A 25,390-nucleotide genomic window follows, 5' to 3' on the forward strand; every position below is an offset into this window, starting at 1 on the left:
AATCAGAGATCTCATTCCAGGTTCTTGAGCTCCTCCTCCTCCTCCTCCAGCTGACGCATGTGCAGCAATACAGCTCAGATAGAGTTAGTCACCTGAAAATATGGACCTGGAGAATATGGGCCAATTCTATTCTAACCAACTAAACTTAATTCATTGTCAGTCAGATCACCAAAACATATGAATAATTGTAAATGGTTTCTGAACATAAATATATTTTTAAAGAGCTTCCTTAAAAAAAAAAAAAAAGAGCTTCCTTAAACAAAATACATACTCAAGGGATAAAATATCTGTCTTGTGCTCTTTTGAATAAAAAATCATAGTGGATGCAGATCTCTGATGGTCCAGTGGTGCCATGAACAAATTCGTTTGTTTTTGGACAAATAATTATTTGAAATTTTACCTCTTGGGTTCCAAGTATTTTTGTTGTTTTTTTAATTTTTTTTTAATCCTCACCCAAGGATCTTTTTCCATTGAATTTTTAGAGAGAGTGGAAGAAAGAGGGAAAGACAGACAGAAATATTGATGTGAGAGAAACACATGGATTGGGATTGGTTGCCTCCTGCGTGAGCCAACCAGGGCCCATGCTGGGGAGGAGCCTGCAACCAAAGTACATGCCCTTGATGGGAATTGAACCCGAGACCCTTTGGTCTGCAGGCTGACGCTCTATCCACTGAGCCAAACCGGGTAGGGCTTTGTTGTTGTTAATAGACTTTATTATAAAAAGCCTCGTCACCTACAGCTCTGGTGATTTTTCATGTTTTATCTCTTTCATTTAGCTTCAAATAAGGTAAGGACTTGATAAAATTCAAAATTTACTGAATTTTGTGTTAATGTCAGGTACGGAATTTTCCTCTTGACTGTCTCCCTTCCTTGGGGCGGTTGCTGTTGTGTTCGGAAGGAAATGGCGTGCCAACCACTCGTTGGTTCTCATGGCTTTGCAGTGGAGGCAGGGCCGTTCCCTGACTTGGTAGCTTCCCACACTCTTTTGCCTCTGAACTGTTTTTCTTTTCCCACCGGCTGGTGATGGGTGTTCATTTTCACTCTCCTTCCACGAGGAGGCTCCGGAGTCAGACTCTTCACTGTCATACTCAGTAGTATCACTGTCAGGTTGGGTCTGGTTCACCTGGCTGAATTGAGAATGGTGCCTAGATCGTCTTCGTTCAAGATAGGCATTTACCAAAGCCACTTCTGAGTCAGTGATAGGAGTAAGCTGGATCTTTGGTTTTTTCATCTTTGGTGAAGAGTCCCAGGCACCATCTTTGTTTTGCCACTTACAGGAAGTATCTTTGCTTGCTAACAATCAATGAAATAAATCAACAAGTTAGGCGCATTGTTGGTTACCATACCTTCACATTACCTAAGAGCCCTGATATAAGATCAAGGGAAAAGTCTCTAAACTTTTCTAGAGAAGGACCCTTTCTCCTTTTAAGTCTTAAAGATTCACATGTTTATGTGAATGTGATTTGGATAGCAGGAAACTAAAAAGAATCTTTTTTTTTATACAGTGGTGTACTGGAATTGGCTGGTCAATAACTTAGTTAAGCTTTCAGGAATTTGTGAGATAGTTGTTAAACACAGACATTAGTAAAAAATAGACTATCAAAAATTACCATTACATCAATTTATTATAAATAAACATAATGCTCAAAACATCACTTCCTAATTATTTTATTACATTTTATTATGACGTATGCTCTTGAAGCTATTTGTCTATTGTTGGGTGTGGGAAATACCACGTAATTATGTGCTACTGTGCATCTCCTTCCCAGCTCCATGTTCAGTGACATGTTAGTGACTTGAAATCACTTTGGGTAGGATAAAAATCAACAAGAACCAAAAGTCAGGCATTTCTTATGGTTTGTTGACTCTCTAGGTTTAAAGTGATGGAGAACATGGTCCTAACCTAGATTTACATTTAAAAGTATCATGCCTATAGCCACTACATTGTGAATAGCACCTCCAAAAAATGAGGAAATATTCTTCCAGAGTATTCTAAAGCTATTATCCAATTTGCAAAGAAGTCACTCACATCATTGACAACCAAGTTAAGTTCCCAACATACATCTTGTTTCTTTCATATTACTCTTTAGGGAAAGTAACATTCATAATGGAACTACACTTGTTGATCAATTGCAGATATAAGTTGGCTAAGGATGCAAGCGTCTGGTAAAAATCAAGGAAAATATTTTGTGAGAATCAGTGGTCCATGTGGAATTTACCATAAAGAGTATTATATATTTTACTAAAGGATCGATGTACGAAATTCATGCATGGGTGGGGGGGTCCCTCAGCATAGCCTGCGCCCTCTCTGGCTATCTGGGACCCCTCGCTCGTAACCGCCCTCCTGCTCGCTCCTTACCGCTTGGCTCACTGTTCCTTAGCACTGCCATGGAGACGTGAGAGGCTCCCGCCACTGCTGCTGTGCTCACCAGCCATGAGCCCAGCTTCTGGCTGAGTGGCACTCCCGCTGTGGGAGCGCACTGACCACCAGGAGGCAGCTCCTGCATTGAGCGTTTGTCCCCTGGTGGTCAGTACGCATCATAGTAACCGGTTGTTCTGGTCATCCGGTCGTTCGCCCTAATGGTCACTGGGCTTTTATTATATAGATTATTTGTAAATTATGTGGTATACATCCTTTATATCAGTAATTTTTTTAAATGTATACACACATACACACATTTTTGGAGAGTCAATTGTTAAACATTTTCCAGCACACCACTGCTTATGGGTTATTGAAAAAAATGTTATTTACAGATCATAATCCTGTAATAACTCTAACCTTAAGTGTATGTAAAAAGGAAGCTGTGTGAAGGGAGAATGCTGAGGAATGAAAAGAAGTTGAGCTTTACCTACCAGTAATTCATAGCCCCTACTAAATTAAAGCAGCTAAATTATCCTGCACTAAAGCAAGAAGCTTGTCCAATGAGCTGCCATAGGTCTTGGGGAGGCCCTATCACAAACACTCTTGGCTATTCGCCTCTGTTGCTTGCTTTCCACATGTAGCACACAGTTCTCTCATCAAAGTCTGATACTAAACATGCACCAACTCTCACCTTTACTTACTGAAGAGCTTGTCCCACTATCTTCATTCTTTTTCTTCTCAGACATCTGTTTCAGAAATATAGATTAGTGATAGTGATCTTACATCATACACAACCTCAGATCATCCACACCTTCACAGTCCCAACTAATATGTAGAGATGCAAAAGATGGACAGTGAAGAAGGCTGATAGGGAAAAAATAGACTCATCTGGAATGTGGTGTTGAAGGAAAACTCTATGGATACCCTGGACCACCAAAAAGATGAACAACTGGGTCCTAGAGCAAGTTAAACCTGAAACATTGCTGGAGGCAAAAATAACAAAAGTGAAGCTTTCCTATTTTGGGCACATCATAAGAAGGCAGAGAAAATAGAAGATAGCAGATTCTTCACTAGAAGGGCCAAATACGAGATGTCAACTTCATCAAAGAAGCCATAGGCATGAGTCTACAGAAGTGGAGCAGGGCTGTTGAGGACAAGACATTGTGGACATCACTCATTCATAGTGTCGCCAGGAGTTGGAGCCACTCTATGGCACCCACAATAGTCATCATAGTTGGTTGCTTTTCACTTTCACTTCTGCTGCCCATTAGGAAGACCATGTTTGATAGCAGAATCTACCAAAATGTTTAAATCAAGCAAAAGGAACAAAGACTTGAGGGAAAATAATAATGGTAAGGAGCTATAGGTTATAAAGTTTTTATGTATTCATATTATAGAGTAATATCATTTAAAAAGAGATTTGATAGTACTATGATTAGTTTTTAAATTGCTTTAAAAATTTTTAAGCCTCCCTGGAGGATATTTTTTCCATTTACTTTTTTAGATAGAGTGGAAGGGAGGGAGAGAAGCGGGGGTAGAGAGAGAGAAACATCCATGTGAGAGAGCCACATCGTCCAAGGTACATGCCCTTGACCAGGAATCAAACCCAAGGCCTTAGGTCAGCAAGCTGAGGCTCTAACAGAGCAAAACCAGCCAAGACTTTAAATTACTTTTTAAAGGGCATTTTATCAAGTCACATTTCAATAATTCTTTCAGATCTTTACTCAATTCATAGACTTAATATTTCCTAAATCCTTTAGAAACTTTCCTTCAAAATGCAACCATAATATATATTATCTGTGAATAGGCAACCAGAATAAATGGATTTCTCTGAATAGTTCCAATTTCAAATATTTTGCCCAATACTCCATAAATGTATTTGTCCCATTTATCAGATCAGTCTCCCACTTTTTGATGCTGAAGATGATTTTGTCAAATAATACAACTATAAAGCTCTTCCTCCTTCAGAATGTATCAAAAATTTTAGGAATACTCATAACACTTTTGACACATAATAATTCTCTGGGAACTTTTCACCAGGAAATAAGCCCCCAAAGAGAAAAATTTTTGTGTACAGAAATATTCATCACAGCGTAATTCAGATAATATAAAATACAAAATTCAAAAATAGACATGGTTAAATAAATGCAGTATAATTATACAATCATATAATATATAGTTGTGCAAATGATTATGGTAAAAGTATGTTATAACATGAGGAAATAAATGTTATAATATTAAGTTAAAAATCAAGATGAAAATTTGTATATACAGTATGATCACAAGTTAGCTAAAAATATGAAAAGAAAAAAGATATTAAAGGTTACAGGAGTGTTAGCAATGGCTAACTTTGAGTGGTGAAAAGTATTTTTCCCCTATTTTTCAATTTGTCTAAATGAAGAAAAAATGAATTTATGTAAAGTCAAACACTCTTTGGGTTGAAAAGTGCCATACTTGGGTATTCATAATTGCAATCTGAGATCTTTAGCCCATTCCTTTCTCTTTTTTAAAATATATTTTTATTTATTTCAGAGAGGAAGAGATAGAAACATCAATGATGAGAGAGAATCATTGATCAGCTGCCCAAACACTAAGCAAATATATAAGCTAAACACAGCATATATAGTCTCTGAAAGCAAAAGGTAAATGCATCTTAAAAAGTGGCAAATCCAGCCCTGACCGGTGTGGCTCAGTTGGTTTCCCGGTCAAGGCACATACCAGGTTGTGGGCTTGATCCCCAGTCAGGGCACCTATGGTAGGCAACCAAACAGTGTTTCTCATCCTCTCTCTCTCTCTCTCTCTCTCTCTCTCTCTCTCTCTCTCTCTCCTCTCTCCAACTAAAAAATAATTTCTTAAAAAGTGGCAAATCCAGAGGAAATCAGTGTGCTTCATGTTTGAGGATAATTACCACCACACTTTTACCATTACTTCAAGGTTTGTAAATAAAGGCTTATAGTTTAGCAGAGAAGGGAATGAAAAATTCCATCCTCCTTAACTAGTCCTCATATGATTCTCAGATTTCAAATCTGGGACCCTTTAGAAGAAGCAGTTCAGCTGAACAAAGTAAAAGATGAAACTTCTAAGATAATTAAGGTTTGAATCAGCACTGAATAAATTTAATTCAACATTTCAACTATGCTTTGAAGCAAACAAATGATATGGCAGGAAACTTGGGTCTATTGCTCCCAAGTTTGTGTGAGATTGGACAAGTCAATTTCTTTGGGTCTTATCAATTTAAAAAAGGATAGATAACTGATATCTAACTTACTTACAAACAGGAGACTGGACCATAAGCAATCTTGAGGTCCTTGAAACTTGGGTCACTATGACTACGACAGAAGCAAGGGAGCAGAAGAACACAGCTTAGGCCTCTTAAGTGGTCTTCATGATGAAATTGCCAGGAATCAATTTCAATTTTTTGTTAATTTTCTAAAGTAGCTTTTCTTGCCAGACCAGACAAATTCAATATACTTAGCTAGGGAGTCTAAGATACGTATAAGCTATCGCTTCTAAATCTCATTTTGGCAAAGTATCTACCTTATGAAGCATTTAAACTTTAGATGAAACTTTTTAGGGGGAAGACATGATGAGGGAAAGAGTCTTTGATTATTATAATGGAATCCACCTGGCATAGACATAACAAACCTCCTCCTCTCCATCTAGAGCAATACAGCACTCAGTCTAGCTGACCACCGACAGCCCAGGGTTCTGGCTGCAATGCTAAATGATGGTGGTTTGATTAATCATCAACCTGGTATTAATGGCCAGCAAGGATCCCATGTCAGCGACTTACAAGAGCTCAGTTACACTCATTATATGTTGGAACATAACAGTCCTGATAAAGTGAGCTACCTCATTCCTAAGAGAATGGTATTTTTTTCTGCTAGGAGGTGGTCTAGAGTGGCGACTTTAGTTCTGTTTAGTTTCATTTAGTTCTGCAGCTTATTCTATTCTGAGAGTATGTTGCCCCATTCTAAAATCTCCAAAATATTACAACATATGTCCAATAAATAAAACAACTTTTTTATTTGTGATTGAAATTACCTGGCTACACAAGGAATTTCAAGGTCATTAACTGGTAGGGAAGTTTATCCCAGCATTACACAGCATATGAACAAAGTACAAACCACCTCAATATCTCAAAATTGCAGGTTTGTTATGGTGCAACCACAGACAAAACAAAAGTATGCAATCACTAAGAATTCTGCTGTGTGAATATAATTTGGAGAAGTGTTACAATACAATATAAAGTTTTAAAAAGCAGGATATGAAAATATATACTGTAACATAATGCCAACCATGTAAAATCAAAGATGGAGAGATACATATTGGTATAGAGAAAAGAGAAAATTAGAACATACTCCAAAATGTTAACAATGATTATCTCTAAGAAATATGATTACAGTAGTTTAAATTTTCTTCTTCATCATTTTCTATATTCTTGGATTCTCTAGAATAAGATCGCATTGTTTTTAAAACTAGAAAACAAACTTTAAAAGAATAGTTTCATGAAAGTAAAGTGAATTTATTTTATGAAAAAAAAAACACCTAGTGTACAGTAAACATATTATTTAAAATAAAAAGCATATCCTACCCAGATAGGAACTCGAGAGAAGAACATCAAGACCAATATAATGACAAAATACCAGAAGAGTAAAGTCCCTATTGCCCCACAAGAGTCATCTTGCCGGCACTCATAATCCTGATTTGGAATGCTAAAAGTTAGAGGTCTGGGGGGAGGATCTACCTCCCAAAATAAGGAAAGAAGTTCTCCCATGATGGCTTCTTGCTTCAAAAGTAAAACATGCTCAAAGGGATGAAAATGACTGGAAAGTACTTCCCTCCACATGTATGACAACTTCCTTGACACCTATTATGACATACACTTCAGCAACTGTGACAAGAACTGACAAACCCTTCTTAGATTCCTAAAATTTTTTTTGAGATTTATTTAAATTACTTTTATGAAAGTTTATGGTCTTTCCTTATAACTTAATATAGTGTGTTCTGCCTTAATTCCCCCCTATCCCTGAAATTTGTATATATAGTAGACCCTTAAGCAACTATTGGTTTGAATCACATGGGTCCACTTATTAGATTTTTTTTTTTTCAATAAAAAACAGAAATGTTTTTGATCTGCTTTTGGGAGCCCAAGGATGCAGAAAGCAGACTGTATGCATTGATCTATACCATTTTTTCTTTTTTAAAAATCTTTTATATATTCCTTTTAATCAAATTTCCCTTTTTTTAATTGTCTAAAGTTTTACATATGTCTCCTTTTTCCCCAATTGACAAGCCCCTCCCCCCAGCCACTATGCCATTGTCTATAGGGGATTTAAGCATTCTCAGATTTCGGTTTTGGACCCAAACCCCTGCAAATACTGAGAGTAGTTAAATTTGGGGGAGTCAAAAGTTATACTTGAATTTTCTACTGTGAGGAGGTTGGTGCCCCTAACCCCCATTTTGTTCAATGGTCAATACTGTATTTTCTTTTTTTTTTTTACATTGAATTTAGAGAGAGAGGGAACCATCGATTGACTACTTCCTGCACACTCCCTGCTAGGGATGGAGCCCAAAACCCAGGCATGTGCCCTGACCCGGAATCAAACTGGCCATCTCTTGGTGCATGGGACAGCGAGCCACACTGGCCAGGGCTGTACTATATTTTCTTTACATACAGTATTTTAATGTCTTTACCTCTTAGTCCCTGAAGTACCCTTTTTTTTTCAGTCTCTTATGATTGTAAATTAACATACACATTCTAATGTGTTATAGATTGAACTGTGTTCCCCAAAATTCGTATGTTGAAGCTTTAATCTTCAATTTGTCTATAATTAGAGACAGTGCTTTTAAACAGGTAATTAAGTTTAAATGAGGTCATAAGGGTGGGGCTCTAATCCAATATGACTGGTGACCTTATTAGAAGAGGAAGAGACAGTAAGGATGTTCAAGCACAGAAAAAAAAAAAAAGGCCAGAGAGAAGGTGTCCATCTGTAAGCCAAAGGAGACAAGCCTTAGGAGAAACCAATTCTGCTGGAATCTTGATCTTAGACTTTCAACCTCCAAAACTGAAAAAAACTATTTTGTGTAAGCCACCTAGTCTGTAGTGTTTTGTTAAGGCAACCCTAGCAAACCCATGTGTAGTGCCAAGGATAAATCTAATTGGAGTAGTAGTCGTGTTCCTTATTAAGCCTTGAATAAATGCACAGTAATTTATAGATTGCATTAAAAGGGAAACTATCCATGTGTCTGTTGTGAATGACATCAAATGCATACCATTTCTCCTTAGGAAAGAGCCAGACATGGGGTAAGGAGGAACCTGGTATTCTCAATTTGACTGTACCTAGAACCCTTTCACTTTGAACAATTTTCAAGTTAGTTCATCTCTCAATCTAAAACTAGAGCAAAACACCATTGCTATTAAGACCATCTAAAAACTATAAAAATCCCACTCTAAAAAATCTGTTAGATCTTTAAAACCACAGCGTACCTTCATTCTCTCAATATGCAATACCATAAGGAAACTTCATTTTCTTCTATTGGAACATTTTAGGAAAAATTTTGGTCTTTGGGACTTGCATGATGTAACAATTCACTAGCTTGTGATTCGGGGTCTTTTTATTAGGGGCACACTTCGCTGCATCCTCAAGGGCAAGTCCCGATTCTGATAGTTGTCTGCCTGAGGCCTGCTTCGCTTCCTCCAGGCAACTAGTGGGGAGCCCGAACTGGGCCCATGGAGCCTCCTAATGCACCTGCCCTCCTTCCCCCAGCAGAGCTCCTCGAGGCGGTAACCAGAGCGCGTTTACTTTTACACCCCTGCATGGCTCGGCGACACACTGTAGGCGTCTTTGTTAAATAAAACCGAGCAACTCTATGATGAACTTTCCCTCAGGATTAGAAGTTCTTGCAAAGAAAATGCAGGAAATTTAAATATTTTTTTAAAACCTCAAAACCACTAACAACTTTAACAAAACACATTTGAGTTTTTCTTGTTACTGCTGCACCTTCATCACACGGATATTTAAGAATTAACATGGGGTTAGAACATTTTTTTTTAAAAACACGGTTGTGAGAAATGCTTTGTCATTGCTGATGGTCCCTGGACACATTACAACGTACCCTAACCTACAAATTAGCCACTCTACTGAATAAAGTGTTTTAAAATGTGAGTCCATAAATGCCCTAAAGAAGCTAAAATTATATTAATACACAGGAGTTTAGCTTCTTACAGTTATTAATGAGGGTTCAGAACCTGGTCTGAATCCTCGCTGCTCAGCTTTCTCCCCGCACCTGAGCGCCGGCCACAAATCCGAGAGTGTTTCCCTGGTAACGCATTCAGTCCCCGTCCCTCCCCTCCCCTTCTCTTCTCGCGAGAAGAGATGAACCGCTCTTCCGGTAATGTAGACCTGTAAGCCGGTCTCTTTCGCCTTGCCCTTGGCTCCGCGCATGTGCAGTAGAGTGGCGCGAGTCAGCGGCTTCCGGCCAGAGATCATGGTGCGTTTTCGGGGTCATTTTTGTGCTTCCTGGACGCAAAATCCACGCGGGCCGTGGGAGTTCAGTGCCCGCAGATCTGCCACGGGCTTAGCCAAAGTGGGGGTCGTGGCCCGGTGTCCCGCCACCCTTAGAGGAACGGAGGAAAGAAGCAATAGGGGTTGCTGAAGTTGGGACTGGGAGAGCCAGGGAAGGAAGCTCGTTGGCCTGGGGAGTTTTGACTCCGGCTGGGTGGCGGGAAGGGCACTGCTCTGTACGCAGGAACGCGACTCCCTATAACGAACAAATCTTGCACTTGTACGCAAGAGATGAGGTCTAGCAAACCAAAATGTAAGTCCCAATGTAGACCAAGACTGAATGCTTACGTCTCGCCCTCCGCTCCCTCACATGAATACTGGCCTTTCTAAAATTAAAACTGAGATCTCGAGCGTGTATCCGTCTGAGTGCAGAGTGAAGAGCGTAGGCAGTTAATGGATTCTGCATAAGGCTTTATTTAGGAGTGCCTTTAAGGGCTTATTGCGTAAATGGAGTAGTTTCTCCCAAAACTTTGAGTTTCTTAAATTAGCCCTCGGGCTAGACCTTGTGACGTATTTCAAAAACACAGTATAGAGTAATTGCAGACGTGACTACCAACACATAAATTACAAACTAAGACATATTTATTTATTGGAAGCATGAAGTTGTTTTCTTAAGTGACCAGCCACTTCTTTGTTGATTACAATACAGAGCTAATTAGGTTATCATTTAGGGTTCCCTTTTCATATACTAATACTAAAATGTAAAAAACTTTGGAAAGACATTTTAAAGATGAGGAAAAGTATGTGCAATTTTTACTTACTGTTATAAAGGACAGGAGTGTGGTTTCTTAAACGGAGTAGTTTCTTCTGATTAATTCTTGTGCTTTTTGTTTTTGAATAGATGCAAGGGGAGTCTAACCCTAGTGCTTCCCTTATTGACAGAACCATCAAGATGAGAAAAGAAACAGAAGCTAGGAAAGTGGTTTTAGCTTGGGGACTCCTCAATGTGTCTATGGCTGGAATGATATATACTGAAATGTAAGTTAATTAGGAAAAAAAATTTAAGAGGCCAATGGTTGGTTCCACAGGTGTTTGTGTTTGTTTTTGCTTTGGTGTGTTTTGTATTTTAAAGACATTGAAAAGCCTTTCTAATTTTTTCAGGACTGGAAAATTGATTAGTTCATATTATAATGTGACATACTGGCCTCTCTGGTATATTGGTAAGTCATTCATTTTCACTGTGATTTAGAGTTACTGTCAATGAAAAACTGCACTCAGGTTTAACTCAACTTAGTATCCATGCCTTCATGCAACAAATATTTGAGTGCCTGCTATGTTCCAAACACTGAATGCAGCAGGAAGGGAACAAAGTCCCTGCCCTCGTGGAAGGAACATTCCAGTAGAGGAGACAATCGCATTAAACAATACAATTCTAGATAATAATGAGGTCTGTGAAGAAAAATAGTTTGGGGTAGTGAGATTTGTATTTGTTACTCTCTCTGAAATGCCTTCCCTACTTCTCTTATTTTTCACCTTTCAAAACCAATCAGATTTCTACAACATTGATGCCTTCCTCAGTCTCCTCGTTTCTTCATCTCCCTGTCTGCTCTTCAGTAGTCTTTGGGTATAGAGTCCTATGGTCATTAAAGGAAATTCCATCATCTAATATACACATTAATCTAAAGTCTGTGATAGAAGTGGTGTGGAAATGGAAGAGCAAGAGTTTTGGAATCTGTATATCTGAGTTAGAATCAATAATTAGCTGTGGGCTCTTGCAAAATCACTTTATTTCTCTACAACTGTTGGTTGATCTTTAAAGATGAAAATATTTATTGTACTAGTTTTAAGGATTAGTGATAATATTTTGAAACTTACTAGTAAGTACCCTACATATAATAGACATTAAGTGGTAACTGATAGGAGGAAAAAGAAGTTTTCAATTTTGTTAATTTCCTAAAGTATAAAGAGTTCTGTTTCCGCCAAAACCGGTTTGGCTCAGTGGATAGAGCGTCGGCCTGCGGACTGAAGGGTCCCAGGTTCGATTCCAGTCAAGGGCATGTACCTTAGTTGCGGGCACATCCCCGGTGGGGTTGTGCAAGAGGCAGCTGATCGATGTTTCTCTCTCATCGATGTTTCTAACTCTCTGTCCCTCTCTCTTCCTCTCTGTAAAAGATCAATAAAATATATTAAAAAAAAAAAAAGAGTTCTGTTTCCCCTTTTAAATGTTCCACACACACACCCTTTTTTAAAAAAATTAATTGTTGTTTTCTTACAGAGCTTGCCCTTGCATCTCTCTTCAGCCTAAATGCTTTATTTGATTTTTGGAGATATTTCAAATATACTGTGGCACCAACAAGTCTGGTTGTTAGCCCTGGACAGCAAACACTTTTAGGGTTAAAAACAGCTGGTAAGTGTTTGCATCTTTTGCACCGGTTGGGGAAAGGTTGGCAATAACTCTTTCTCGGTTTAATTTTCCCTTTTCCTAGACTCAGCTGGAAGGGGCTTAGGCCATCTGGTTCAACTATATTAAGCAGGTCTATAATATATTGTCTTAAGACCAGTGACTATTATTCCTATTTGTATAAATTAAATAGAACTAGCAATCAATAGCCTCATGAAAGTTTGTTCTGTTTAATTATAATTAAAATTAAATTACTGATGCTTGCTGCATTGAAGCTAATTTCTTATTTTGAACTCTGGAAATGGTAAACAACTAATTTGTGTCTTTTGGTAATAATACTTTATGTAATTTAACAACCAAGTTCACCCTACTTTCCTTTTTTTTTTAATAAAAAGATTCAGTTCATTAAATGTTTTCATAGAAATTTTATTTATATATACACACACATTTTATTTATTTGCCATTTTTTATCTATCTATTTCTTCTAGTGGTACAGACTACTCCTCCACATGACCTGGCAGCAACCCAAATTCCTCCCTCTCCACCTTCTTCAATTCAGGGTCAGAGTGTGTTGAGTTATAGCCCATCTCGTTCACCCAGTACCAGCCCCAAGTTCACCACCAGCTGTATAACTGGATACAGCCCTCAGCTACAAGGTCTGTCATCAGGTGGCAGTGGTTCTTACAGCCCAGGAGTGACCTACTCACCTGTCAGTGGTTATAATAAGGTAAAGACTCTTTTCTCTTGGCCAGTCAAGTTATTTTAGAATTTGGAGGTACCTATACAATCTAGTGAGTTGAAATTCCTCATTTCATCAGTGAAGAAATGGAGGAACAGTGCGTAATGGAGTTGCCCAAATTGCCCATTTCAGAGTCAGTAATAAACCTAGATTTCCTAACACCTAGTTAGAAGTTTTTTTTGTGTGTGTTTTTTAAAATATTTTTTTATTGATTTTTAGAGCGAGAGAAAGGGAGAGGGAGAGAGAAGAGAGAAACACCAATGTGCAAGCATATCGATTGAGCCCGAAACCTGGCATGTGCCCTGACCAGAAATCAAACCACTAACGTTTTGGTGCATAGGACGACACTCCAACCAACTGAGCCACCCAGCCAGGGCTATAAAGGATTTTATAGGAAAATGTTTGGTTAAATTTAAATAAAACAGGGACATAAAATTAAAAATTGATAGTATTGTCATTTATGTAAAAAAAAATACATTGACATAGCCATATACATTTAAAGATTTGAAAATACATAAAATGTGAAAAGGGATTATATTATCTCTGGGTGGCAAAGTTCTAAGTGTGACTTACTTTTTTCATACTTTTTAGGTTTTTTTAAACATGCATATGTTACTTTAAAAAATAGGCTTTGTATTTAGAGCAGTTTTAGGTTCCTAGAAAAATTGAGCGGAAGGTGCAGAGATTTCCCATATGCCCCCTGCACACAGGCACAGCCTTCCCAACTGTCAACATCAGGCACAAGAGTGGTACAGTTGTTACAACTGAAGAACCTACACTGGCACAGCATTCTCACCCAGAGTCCATGGCTCACATTAGGGTCCACTCTTGATGGTACACATTCTATGGGTTTGGTCAAATATATAAGGACGTGTATCCACCATTTTGGTATACAGAGTATTTTTACTGCCTTAAAATCCTCATGCTCCGTGCTCCTCCCCATTCAGTGTCAGCCCTGAACCTTCTTTCTGTAAGTTAAGGGGGAGGGGTATCATAGCAGCAGTCATCAACCTACCAATGGGATCTACTGAGTGATGAATGGATCGCTGTTTAAACGCTAAGAGTCACTGGCCTGACCAAACCACAGCATGGCCACCGGGTTCCTGTAGAGATGGCTCTCAGTTTCCAACTTTCCCCAAAACGTTTGCCTCTTGCCTGATGAGGGAGGGAGTTTCTCAAGACCCCTGATTGGAGCCCGTTGAGCTCTCTCCCTGCCTGTATAGCTAGGTGTTATGAAGTGGGGTTGGGGGCCAAGGGCTGTTACTGCCATTTGGAAATACTTGCCTTGCATAGATCCAGCCTTAATGTTTTTCTGATATCCTAGTGATAGCAGACCCTGCACAAAGTGATATCAGAGTTTATACTGTGAGGAGACAAAATAATGAAAGTGGTTTTACCAAAGATCATGAACTATCACATAATGTTTGCATTTTACCATTGATTTGAGTGCATCCCTAGAAAACTGAATGTAACAAAAACCCAGGACATTTTTGGAAATTGTATGCTCTCTAGCAACTTTGTGTGAATTTTTATATAAGCACTGTTTTATGAGTTATATAAAATGTATAAAAATAGAAAAAAAATCCTTATATTCCACTTATTCATCCTTCTCCCAACCCCTGGCAACAGCTGATCTTTTTATTGTCTCCATAGTTTTTTTTTTTGTTCGTTTTTTAGAATCCTCACCTGAGGATATTTTTCCATTGATTTTTAGAGAGAGTGGAATAGAGCGGGAAAGGCAGAGAAAAATATCAACAATGTGAGAGAAACACATCAATTGGTTGCCTCCCACACGAGCCCCGACCGGGGCCTGGGCTAGGGAGGAGTCTGCAACCGAGGTACATGCCTTTGACCACAATCAAATCCCAGACCCTTCGGTCCGCAGGCCAATGCGGTATCCACTGAGCCAAACCAGCTATGGCTGTCTCCATAGTTTTGCCTTTTTCAGAATACCATATAGTTATTGTACTGTATGTAACCTTTTCAGCTTGCCTTCTTTCACTTAGTAATATGCATTTAGATTCCTTTATGTCTTTTCATAGCTCCTTTTAGTGCTGAATAATATCCCATTGTCCAGATGTGCCACAGTTTGTCTATTTACCTACTAAAGTAGGTTGCTTCCAAGTTTTGGCAGTTATGAATAAAACTAATATCTGTGTGCAGGTTTTTGTGTGGACATAAGCTTTCAACTCCTTTGGGTAAATACCAGTGAGCACGATTGCTAGATTGTATGATAAGAGTATGTTTAGTTTTATAAGAAACCACCAGACTGTTTTCCAAAGTGGCTGTACCATTTTGCATTCCCACCAGCAATGAATGAGAGTTCCTGTTGCTTCATATCCTGGTCAGCATTTGGTGTTGTCAGTGGTCTGGATTTTATTATTGGTGTATTACTCTTTGAAAGTCAAAAGCCAAGACAAAAGTAAATTTCAATTAAATAAAATAAAGGTTATTTTTATTTTGTATAGTTGGCAAGTTATAGTCCCTCTCCTTCTTCGTACCCTACCACTGTTGGGCCAGTGGAGAGCAGTGGATTGCGATCTCGCTACCGTTCTTCACCCACTGTCTATAACTCCCCTACTGACAAACACGACTACATGACAGACCTACGAACTTTGGATACTTTTCTTAGAAGCGAAGAAGAGAAACAGCATAGAGTTAAGCTGGGTATGTACATATATTTTTAGAACAACATATATATGGTGTCCCTTTACTATACATTGTCCTTAACCTATTATTTCCGTTACTTTGATTACCTGTACATAAATGTTTAAGTCTTTTTTACTTATATACCTTGTGTAGCTTAGGAGAGAAATACATTTTGTTTTTATATTTTATGCAGTTAAGAGTTAAGTTCTAAATTTAAGAAGTAAAATAAAGCTGAACTAACAGAAATCTTGAACCTTTCATCTACATTAAGATTGAAAGCTTTCTTATATAATGTAAGTTATAATTTCTATTTAAAAGTTAAGACTATCAAATGTTTTTGAAGTGGTGGGTATAGCAAAGCTCAGTGATGTGATAGTTGTCTCCTTAGGGAAGGGTGGTGTGGCCTAGAAGGACGAAGGACAGAGCAGGGATTTACGCTGGAAGTGCTGCTGTTTTTCAAAACATTTTAAACTTATCTTTGATTTACCTTGGGAAACAATGTTAGAAAATGTTAATCTATTTGTGGTGGATTTGATTATTACAAAGTCAATTACTTGACACCAGATTAGGTTATTGAGCAGAGTAATGATTTTCCCCCTCAGGAACTTTCACAGAAAGCACATTAGGTGCTAAAGCATGGCCACAATGAGGAAGCCAGTTATTGGACCATGGCTCTTGTGTCACTTTAAATCTCTCCATTGATTTTTAATATAATTTGGCCTGGAATTGCCACAAATGTCAGAGAAACAAATCAATATTATCTTGTTATTTGTCAATGTGTGCTATTTCTTTTAAATTTTGAAATATTTCAATACTGAAAACTACAGGATAAAGTACAAAGAACAATCTATTAACCCTCTACATAACTTTGTCATAGCCAGAGTTTTTCTGACTTCCATTTTTATTTCTTTGACATAAAGGAGTTGTTTGGAAATATTGTTATTATTGATTACTGTTGCTTTTAATTTCCAAATATATGAAATGAAAGGCTTGTTTATCTTTTTTCTATTCTCTAAGTTGATTGTACTATGGTTAGAGATTCTGGTCTGTACCCTATTGATTTTTTGGTATTTTTTTCAGACTTGCTTTTAGGCCTGCTGTGTGATTACTTTTTATAAATGGTTCTTGTTATATTGAAAAAAATGCATAGTCTCAAATATTGGACTCCATATTTGTTCATTTAGTAAGCTTTTTGGTGGTGTTCCTTAGTTCTTTATTAATTTTTCTCTGCTTGATCTATTAGTCACTAAGGAAGTGTGTTAAAAACTCTCATTGATTGTCTTCCAGTAAATATCTCCTCGTAATTGTGTCAAATTTGCTAAGTATCTATGAGATTGTTAAGTGCATGTAAATTCAGAATTGTTAATATCTTTCTGGTCAATTACTCCTTTTATCACTTAGGCTTTTTGCCTTTAAGAATATTTTGTCTGACATTAACACAGCTGTACTGTTTTCATTTGGTTAGCATTTGCTGGGTACATTTATGTTTATCCCTATACTTTTAACACTTCTGTGCCCATAGATTTTAGTTAAGTATTTTGTACAAATTAATTTGTAAATAATAAGTATTTGGGGGGGGAGCTACTTTGAGACTATACAAATATCCTCTTTCTCATCAATTTTGACTTTCTAGTTTTAACATCCTTTTGAGATTATTTTCAAAATTAATAATTACTGTTTGTTGTCATGGCTTTCTAATTCTGTCATTCTTTGAACATTTATACCTTATTTGTTTAAACTTTTCTTGTGATAAGATATACTTGAGATTTATCATTTTAACCATTTTTTAATTGAATTTATTGGGGTGACATTGGTTAATAAAACTATATAGGTTACAGCCCAGGCCCAGTGGCTCAATTGGTTGGAGCATCGTGTATACAAAAGGTTGTGAGTTCAATCCCCAGTCAGCACGTATGGGAGGTAGCAGATCAGTGTTTCTCGCTCTCCTGTCCTCTCTCACTAAAAAAATAAAACCATCGGGTAAGGCTTAAAAAAGAATTACATAGGTTTCAGGTGTACAATTCTATAATACATCAACTGTATATTGTATTGTGTATTCATCACCCCAAGTCAAGGCTCCTTCCATCATCACATTTTGACCATTTTTAAGTGTATAATTCAGTGGTATTAAGTACATTCACATTGTTGGGCAACCACCTTTCATATTTATTTATTGGCATTGTACTCTAAGATGAATCTTTTTCTTCTTCTCAATTATGTCATTTATTTTAATGGTTATATTGTCTCAGATTTGGCAAGTGGGCCTCTAACTTCAGTGTTCTTTAGACATGACATTATTCATTCTTGAGCACTTTTTTTTTTTAACTTTTGCGGACCACAAGATATTTCAGACTCCTTTTGTATTTTTCTTATTACCTAGCTCTGGAGTCAGTCTGTTTCTTAAGAGGCCATAATTGTTTTTAGTGAAAAATAATATTTAGAAATTAATATTTGGGTATTGGATATGCCATGTTAATGGGGTGTCATTACTCTAGGTCCTCTCAACAGACAGTTAGGAAATATATCTATACTAGAGACCCAATGTACAAAATTTGTGCAGGAGGCGGGCCCCCCTCAGTCCGGTCTGCGCCCTCGCAGTCCGGGACCCCTCGCTCCTAACCACACGCCTGCTAGCTCCTTACCGCTTGGCTCGCCACTTTACTCGCCAGCCGTGAGCTCTGATTCTGGCTGAGCGGCACTCCCCCTATGGGAGCGCACTGACCACCAGGAGCAGCTCCTGCATTAACATTTTTCCCCCTGGTGGTCAGTGCGCATCATAGCGATCGGTTGTTCTGGTTGTTCCACCATAAGGGTCGCTGGACTTTTATTATATAGGTATGTACATGCACATACACATCTATATGTATTTCTACATCCATCCATCTATATTAATCCATCAGTTGATTCTTCAATAACATGGGTTTGGCCGAAACCGGTTTGGCTCAGTGGATAGAGCATCTGCCTGCGGACTCAAGGGTCCCAGGTTCGATTCTGGTCAAGGGCATGTACCTTGGTTGCGGGCACATCCCCAGTGGGGGGTGTGCAGGAGGCGGCTGATCGATGTTTCTCTCTTATCGATGTTTCTAACTCTCTATCCCTCTCTCTTCCTCTCTGTAAAAAATCAATAAAATATATTTTAAAAAAAATAATAATAACATGGGTTTGAACTATATGAGTCCATTAACAAGTGTTTTGTTTTGTTTTGTTTTTTCAATAAATATGTACAGTACTGTAAATACATTTTCTCATATGATTTTTTTAAAAATATTTTTATTGATTTCAGAGAAGGAGAGGGAGAGATAAAAACATCAATGATGAAAGACAGTCACTGATTGGCTGCTTCTTGCACACCCCCTACTGGGGATCGAGCCTGCAACCCAAGCATGTGCCTTTGAACAGAATTGAACCTGGGAACCTTCAGTCCACAGGCTGATGCACTATCCACTGAGCTAGGGCTCTTAGGATTTTCTTAGTAGCATTTTCTTTTCTCTGGTTTACTTTATTGTAAGAATACACTATATAATACATATAACACAGAATATGTGTTAATTGACTGTTTATGTTATGGGTAAAGCTTCCGGTCAACAGGAGACTATTAGTAGTTAAGTTTTGGCAGAGTCAAAAGTTATACATAGATTTTTGACTAGAGGGGTGGGATAGGTCCCCTTAACCCCCACATTGTTCAAGGGTCAACTATTAAAAACCTGGAGTTCATACTAATACTTCCAATTCCAATCCAGCCATACTGGGTTTATTCTAGCCTCTTCTCTCTTTCTGTATTTGTAACTTCTTTCTCCAGTAGTGAGAAACCAGGCACTCATGTACTCTTTCTCACATATACACTTTTTTGCTAAAGAGCCACTTCATCCCTAAATAGTTCACATGCATCTCCTGAGAACAAGGACATTTTCCTTTATATCTTAAGTATTTTCAATATGATTATCATACTAAAGATACTACCATTATTTATATTTACATTTCGTACACAGTAATGACCTTTGTAGCTTTTTTCTCCCCTATTACTAATCTAATTAAGGTTCATGTATTGCATTTAGTTGTCATGCTTCTTTTTGTCTTCTTTAATCTAGAACACGTTTTTTTTGCGTCCTTTATGACATTTACATTTTGAAGAGGTCAGGCTAGTTGTATTGCACAATTGGATTTATGTGATCATTTTCTCATTAGATTTAGTTTAAATATTTTTTATCAACAATACAACTTAGGTGGTGATGTGTTCCTTTTAGTGTATGACATCAGGAGACACATGATATCTTCTTGTTCCTTTATTGATAATGTTAAATTGGATCATTGGCCAAGGTGATGGCAACCTGATTTCTCCATAATAGCTTTTCCCTTTTGTAATCCTCCTATATAATAAAAGGGTAATATGCAAATAGACTGAACGGCAGAACAACCAACCAAAGCGTAATATGCTAATGATATGCTAAGGCTGCTCAACTGCTCGCTATGATGTGCACTGACCACCAGGGGGCAGATGACTGGTAGGTTAGCTTGCTGCCGGGGTCCCACTGATTGGGACTGAGCTAGATGGGCCGGACACGCCCTGGAGCCCTCCCGTGGTCCCTTCCCATCCCGATTGTGCACCAGTGGGTCCCTCAGCCTGGCCTGCACCCTCTCACAACCCCGGACCCCTCGGTGGATGTCAGAGAGCCGGTTTCAGCCCAGTCCCGCAGGCCACTCCCCTTGGGAGGGCACCAGATGCAGGGCTCTTGGCTGGTGAGCCTCTCCAGATAGGGACTGATTGGGCATGAGCCTGCGGCAGGCACAGTGGGGTCGGGATGAGGGGGAGCAGCAGGTAGGAGCTGCAGACAGTGTTGGACTACGGGTTTCGGCCTGATCCCTGCAGGCCACCCAGAGGGACCCCACCCATGCACGGATTTGTGCACTGGGCCTCTAGTTAATAAATAATCTGTAGTGTGATTCTTTGAGACTGTGAATATACTGTTCCCCCTACAGCCTTTCAACAAATGGTTTTAGCTAGCATCCATTGATTGTCATTTCCCAGTAAGTTGATATAGTGGTAGTCACAATGGAGACTTTCTAATACTTTCATTTCTTCTACATTTAGTCGTTTAGCATTCTTCTGTAAAGAACTTTCTGTTTGCCAAAACCGGTTTGGCTCAGTGGATAGAGCGTCAGCCTGCGGACTGAAGGGTCCCGGGTTCGATTCCGGTCAAGGGCATGTACCTTGGTTGCGGGCACATCCCCAGTAGGGGGTGTGCAGGAGGCAGCTGATCGATGTTTCTCTCTCATCGATGTTTCTAGCTCTCTATCTCTCTTCCTTCCTCTCTGTAAAAAAATCAATATATTTAAAAAAAAGAACTTTCTGTTTACCCCTCACCCCACAGTTTGTTCATTTCAGCCAGTTGGGACTCATGGTTGGTTCTTTCTTTAGCAATGTCTAAACTGCTTTTTAATTAACTGATTTTTTAATTCGTATTTTTTCAGTTTTATTTGGCTTTCTTTTAAATATGCCTGATTTATTTTAGAGTATCTTGTTTTGTTTCTGTCTTCAATTCCTCTTGCTATCTCAGTCACTTTAAACATACTTTAACAAAGCCTCTGTCCAATAGTTCAGTTATGTGATGTTCGTGGAGGTGAAATACTAAACATTTTTTTATCTTGTGGATTCATGCTTTGAGCTTGTTTCCTTGTGATTTATCTGGTTTTTCTCTTGTGTTTTTGGTAGGCTCATCTTCAGTAGAGTTTTATCTGTACTTTCTCTATCCTGGGCGGGCTGGATGTAAGCCTTGTTTTCTCCTAGAAGTTTGTATATTACTCTGCCAGGTCCCTAAGGAATATCATTAACTTTGAACTAACTTAAGTAATGTCTAGGCTTAAAAGATTAATCTCCCAACCGCCTAAGACACACAAGCTTCCTTGTTATCTCCTGGTGCCCAGTGGTCAGATTTTTTCTTATCCACTGAGAATGTGGCCTTTGAGATTCCTGGCCCTGTGCCAGGTGCAAGGGATGGAGGTTGGAGAAAGGTCTCAATCCAACTCTTTACATCTTTGAGGCCTACATCTTTATTTCCTACATCTTCATTTCCAGTTCCCATTTGGCCACTGAAATCCAAGCTGATAGGTTTCCTAAAACCTACAAAATTCTTCAGAGCAGCCACAGTATCAGCTTACACACAGGCCACTCTGATTTTCAATTCCCTCTTCATTTCTAGCCACTGGCCATTCCTCTTAACTTTTTGCAAGCTCCATTATCCGTTGAAATGAAGTGTTTTATTTTAATATACATTTATATATATACTAGGGGCCCAGTGCATGAATTGGTGCACCTTGAAAGGAACTGTGGGCCGTGAGGCTGCAGTGGGCACAGGGGCGGGTCTTGGCCCATCCTCCACACCCCCGCCCAGCCCCTCCCGCCATGGCCTCCCGGTCCCCCAGCTGTCCTCTCCTGCAGGCCTGGTCCCCCCCCAACTGCCCTCCCCTGCTGACCTGGTCCCCCCACAACTGCCCTCCCCTGCAGGCCTGGTCCCCCCCCAACTGCCCTCCTCTGCTGGCCCAGTCACCCCTAACTGCCCTCCCTGCTGGCCCAATTACCCACAACTGTCCTCCCCTGCAGGCCTGGTTCCCCCCAACTGCCCTCACCTGCAGGCCTGGGTCCCCCCCCCCCAACTGTCCTCCACTGCAGGCCTGGTCCCCCCCAACTGCTCTCCCCTTCAGGCCTGCAAACCCCTCCCCCCCCAATTTCCCTCCCCTGCTGACCTGGTCTCCCCCAACTGCTCTCCTCTGCCATCCCGGTTACCCCTAACTGCCCTCCCTGCTTGCCTGGTCCCCCCCAAATGCCCTCCCTTGCAGGCCTGGGTCCCCCCCAACTGCCCTCCCTTGCTGGCCTGGTCTCCCCCAACTGCCCTCCTCTGCTGGCCTGGTCACCCCTAACTTCCCACAACTTCCCTCCCCTGCAGGCCATCTTGTGGCAGCCATCTCTGCCCTCAAGAAGCTCACATTCTATTTGGAAAGAGTTAAACCATGGCCCAGTGTTGCTTGGTTGGTTGGAGTGTTGTCCCATGGGGGCAGGCATCTTTGACCACATGGGGACGGCCATCTTGTGTCTTGGAGTGATGGTCAATTTGCATATTACTCTTTTATTAGGACTAGAGACCTGGTGTACGAAAATTGTGCACTCAGGGGAGGAGAGGGGATCAGCCCGGATTGCAAGAGGGCACAGGCCAGGCCAAGGGACCCTACCAGTGCATGATCGGGGATTGGGGCCAAGGAGGGATGTGGGAGGTTGGCCAGCTGGGGAGGTACTGCGGGAGGGCTCCAGGGTGTGTCTGGCCCATCTTGCTCAGTCCCGATCGGCCAGACCCCAGCAGCAAGCTAACCTACTGGTTGGAGCGTCTGCCCCCTGGTGGTCAGTGCATGTCATAGCAAGCAGTTGAGAGGCCTTAGCATATCATTAGCATATTATGCTTTGATTGGTTGAATGGCCAACTGAACGACCGGACACTTAGCATATTATGCTTTTATTATCCTATACTAGAGGCCCGGTGCACGAAATTCGTGCACAGAGGGGGGGCAGGGATGTCCCTCAGCCCAGCCTGCACCCTCTCCAATCTGGGACCCCTTGAGGGATGTTCGACTGCCACCAGGATCGGGCTTAAACGGGCAGTTGGACATCCCCCTCACAATCCAGAACTGCTGGCTCCCAACCGCTCACCTGCTGGCCTGCCTGATTGCCCCTAACTGCTTCTGTCTTCCAGCCTGATCACCCCCTAATCACTCCCCTGCCAGCCTGATTGATGCCTAACTGCTCCCCTGCTGGCCCGATTGCCCCTAACTGCCCACCCCTGCCGGCCTGGTCACCCTCAACTGCCCTCCCCTGCAGGCCCAGTCACCCCCAATTGCCCTCCCCTGCAGGTCTGGTCCCCCCCAACTGCCCTCCCCTGCAGGCCTGATCGCCCACAACTTCCCTCCCCTGCAGGCCATCTTGTGGCAGCCATCTTATGTCCACATGGGAGCAGCCATCTTTGACCACGTGGGGCGGCCATCTTGTGTGTTGGAGTGAAGGTCAATTTGCATATTGCTCTTTTATTAGATAGGGTAATATGCAAATTGTCCACTCAACTGAGAGCTCGACCAGAGTTTGACCAGGGGATGGGACCGGCTGGCCAACTACCCGAGGCCCATCCCTGCAGCCGGCCCGGCCCAATCGGCCCCGATCGGGGAGGGCTGGCTGGACCGCACCTGTGCACAAATTCGTGCACCGGGCCTCTAGTATAGGATAATTACCTTTCACAACTTGCTGTTTATTCAAATACTGTGCTAGGTGCTAGGGGAAAAAATATTATCTGCCCTCAAGAAGCTCACATTCTATTTGGAAAGAGTTAAACCATGGCTCAGTGTTGCTTGGTTGGTTGGAGTGTTGTCCCATACACTGGAGGGTCTCGGGTTCGATTCCTGGTCAGGGCATGTGCCCAGGTTTCAGATTTGATCACTGGTTGGGGCATGTGCGGGAGTCAACCAATCCGTGTTTCACTGTCATGTGGATCTTTCCCTCTCTCTCTCTCCCCCTCTTCCTTCCTCTCTCTCTCAAATCAATTTTTTAAAAAAGTATGTCCTCAGGTAAGGATTTAAAAAAGAAAGATAATTGACTTTAATGTATAATTACTCCCATAATTATAGGATTAAGTCCCTAAATATAACTATTTACATTTCCTAGAAGTAAATTATTCAGAAATGTGATCATCAGTCTCTTGTATTACAACACAGGAATTACAACAGGATATGAGTAGACACAGTATAGTGCAGGGAAGAGTGAGTTTAGTTGCTAGCCCAAAGAGTTGTTTATTAATAGAAGGCTATAGTTATCCCATTCAGAAAGATTTAAGCAAGAACTTCCTTAGCCTATTTCCTGAATAAATCTCTTTTTGTTTTTGAATCATTTGAAAGTCTTAGAGAATAAAACAAGCTTAATTTTACAACCAAACAAACCACTTTCCACCATTTATGATTATGGCTCTTAAATTAATACTGTTCAGAAATGACCTTGTTAACTTTTAGCATAAGTAGTCCATGTTCTCTAAAGAAAAAATAATGTTAAGGAGGAGAAAAAAGAGAAGCACCTTGAGGTGTCTTCCTTGGTTGCCATTGCCTCTGTGCCTAGATACCCTGTGCTCATATACTAACTCTAGATGTCAAAATGCCTACAACACACTGATACTCTTTGAATTAATCATTGTAGGGAGCCCAGATTCTACCTCGCCTTCCACCAGTCCTACTTTCTGGAACTACAATCGTTCTATGGGAGATTATGTACAAACTCTAAAGAAGTTTCAATATCAGCTTGCCTGTAGGTCCCAGGCTCCATGTGCTAACAAAGATGAAGCCGATCTCAGTTCTAAACAAGCTGCAGAGGAGGTAAATGGAAAATAAAAATGACTTAATATTTATGATTTACAGATTATTAGAAAGTCATCTTTTTTACTTCTGGAACTTTTTTTGTCCCCGTAACCTCCACTTTTACTGGCTGACAACATAAATCTGGCACATTAAAGAGTGGAAAGGCTCCTGTCTAACTCTGTACCTAAAATGGAATTATACTGCATGTTTTACTCTTTATGACACATAGTTGTCCTTAGTATCCTGCCTAAGACATTTTTCTGCATTCATTTATAAAAAGGTATCTCAAGTATCAATTTCTATTTAACATAAACAGAACTCTTGCTTTTAAAATATATTTAGATTAGAACATT

The 25,390-nt window shown here is 40.1% G+C and overlaps 2 protein-coding genes across 5 annotated transcripts in view; one reads left to right on the forward strand and one right to left on the reverse strand.

Annotated features, from left to right (window-relative positions):
* Positions 1-805: 805 nt before the first annotated feature.
* On the reverse strand, positions 806-7,139 carry SSMEM1 (serine rich single-pass membrane protein 1; the record flags this gene model as incomplete). The annotated part of the gene is made up of 3 exons (XM_079786468.1): positions 806-1,293; positions 3,054-3,108; positions 6,957-7,139. 3 exons carry the CDS (start codon positions 7,137-7,139, stop codon positions 806-808), a joined length of 726 nt encoding a protein of 241 aa, XP_079642594.1.
* Positions 7,140-9,809: 2,670 nt separating this feature from the next.
* TMEM209 (transmembrane protein 209) overlaps positions 9,810-25,390 on the forward strand; it is a 33,785-nt gene continuing 18,204 nt past the window's right edge. For 3 of the 4 annotated variants that reach the window (XM_079786098.1, XM_079786099.1, XM_079786096.1), the window contains exons 1-7: positions 9,810-9,856; positions 10,772-10,908; positions 11,032-11,090; positions 12,146-12,277; positions 12,760-12,998; positions 15,479-15,677; positions 24,880-25,055. In XM_079786098.1, the coding sequence (XP_079642224.1) occupies positions 9,854-9,856; positions 10,772-10,908; positions 11,032-11,090; positions 12,146-12,277; positions 12,760-12,998; positions 15,479-15,677; positions 24,880-25,055 (945 nt within the window). In that variant the 5' untranslated portion in view covers positions 9,810-9,853. Of the gene's footprint in view, positions 9,857-9,890; positions 10,184-10,771; positions 10,909-11,031; positions 11,091-12,145; positions 12,278-12,759; positions 12,999-15,478; positions 15,678-24,879; positions 25,056-25,390 lie in introns of those variants that run through there. The other variant, XM_079786097.1, reaches the window with a different exon arrangement.

The sequence above is a fragment of the Cnephaeus nilssonii genome, assembly GCF_951640355.1.
Source record: "Cnephaeus nilssonii genome assembly, chromosome: 12".
Taxonomy (NCBI): domain Eukaryota; kingdom Metazoa; phylum Chordata; class Mammalia; order Chiroptera; family Vespertilionidae; genus Cnephaeus; species Cnephaeus nilssonii.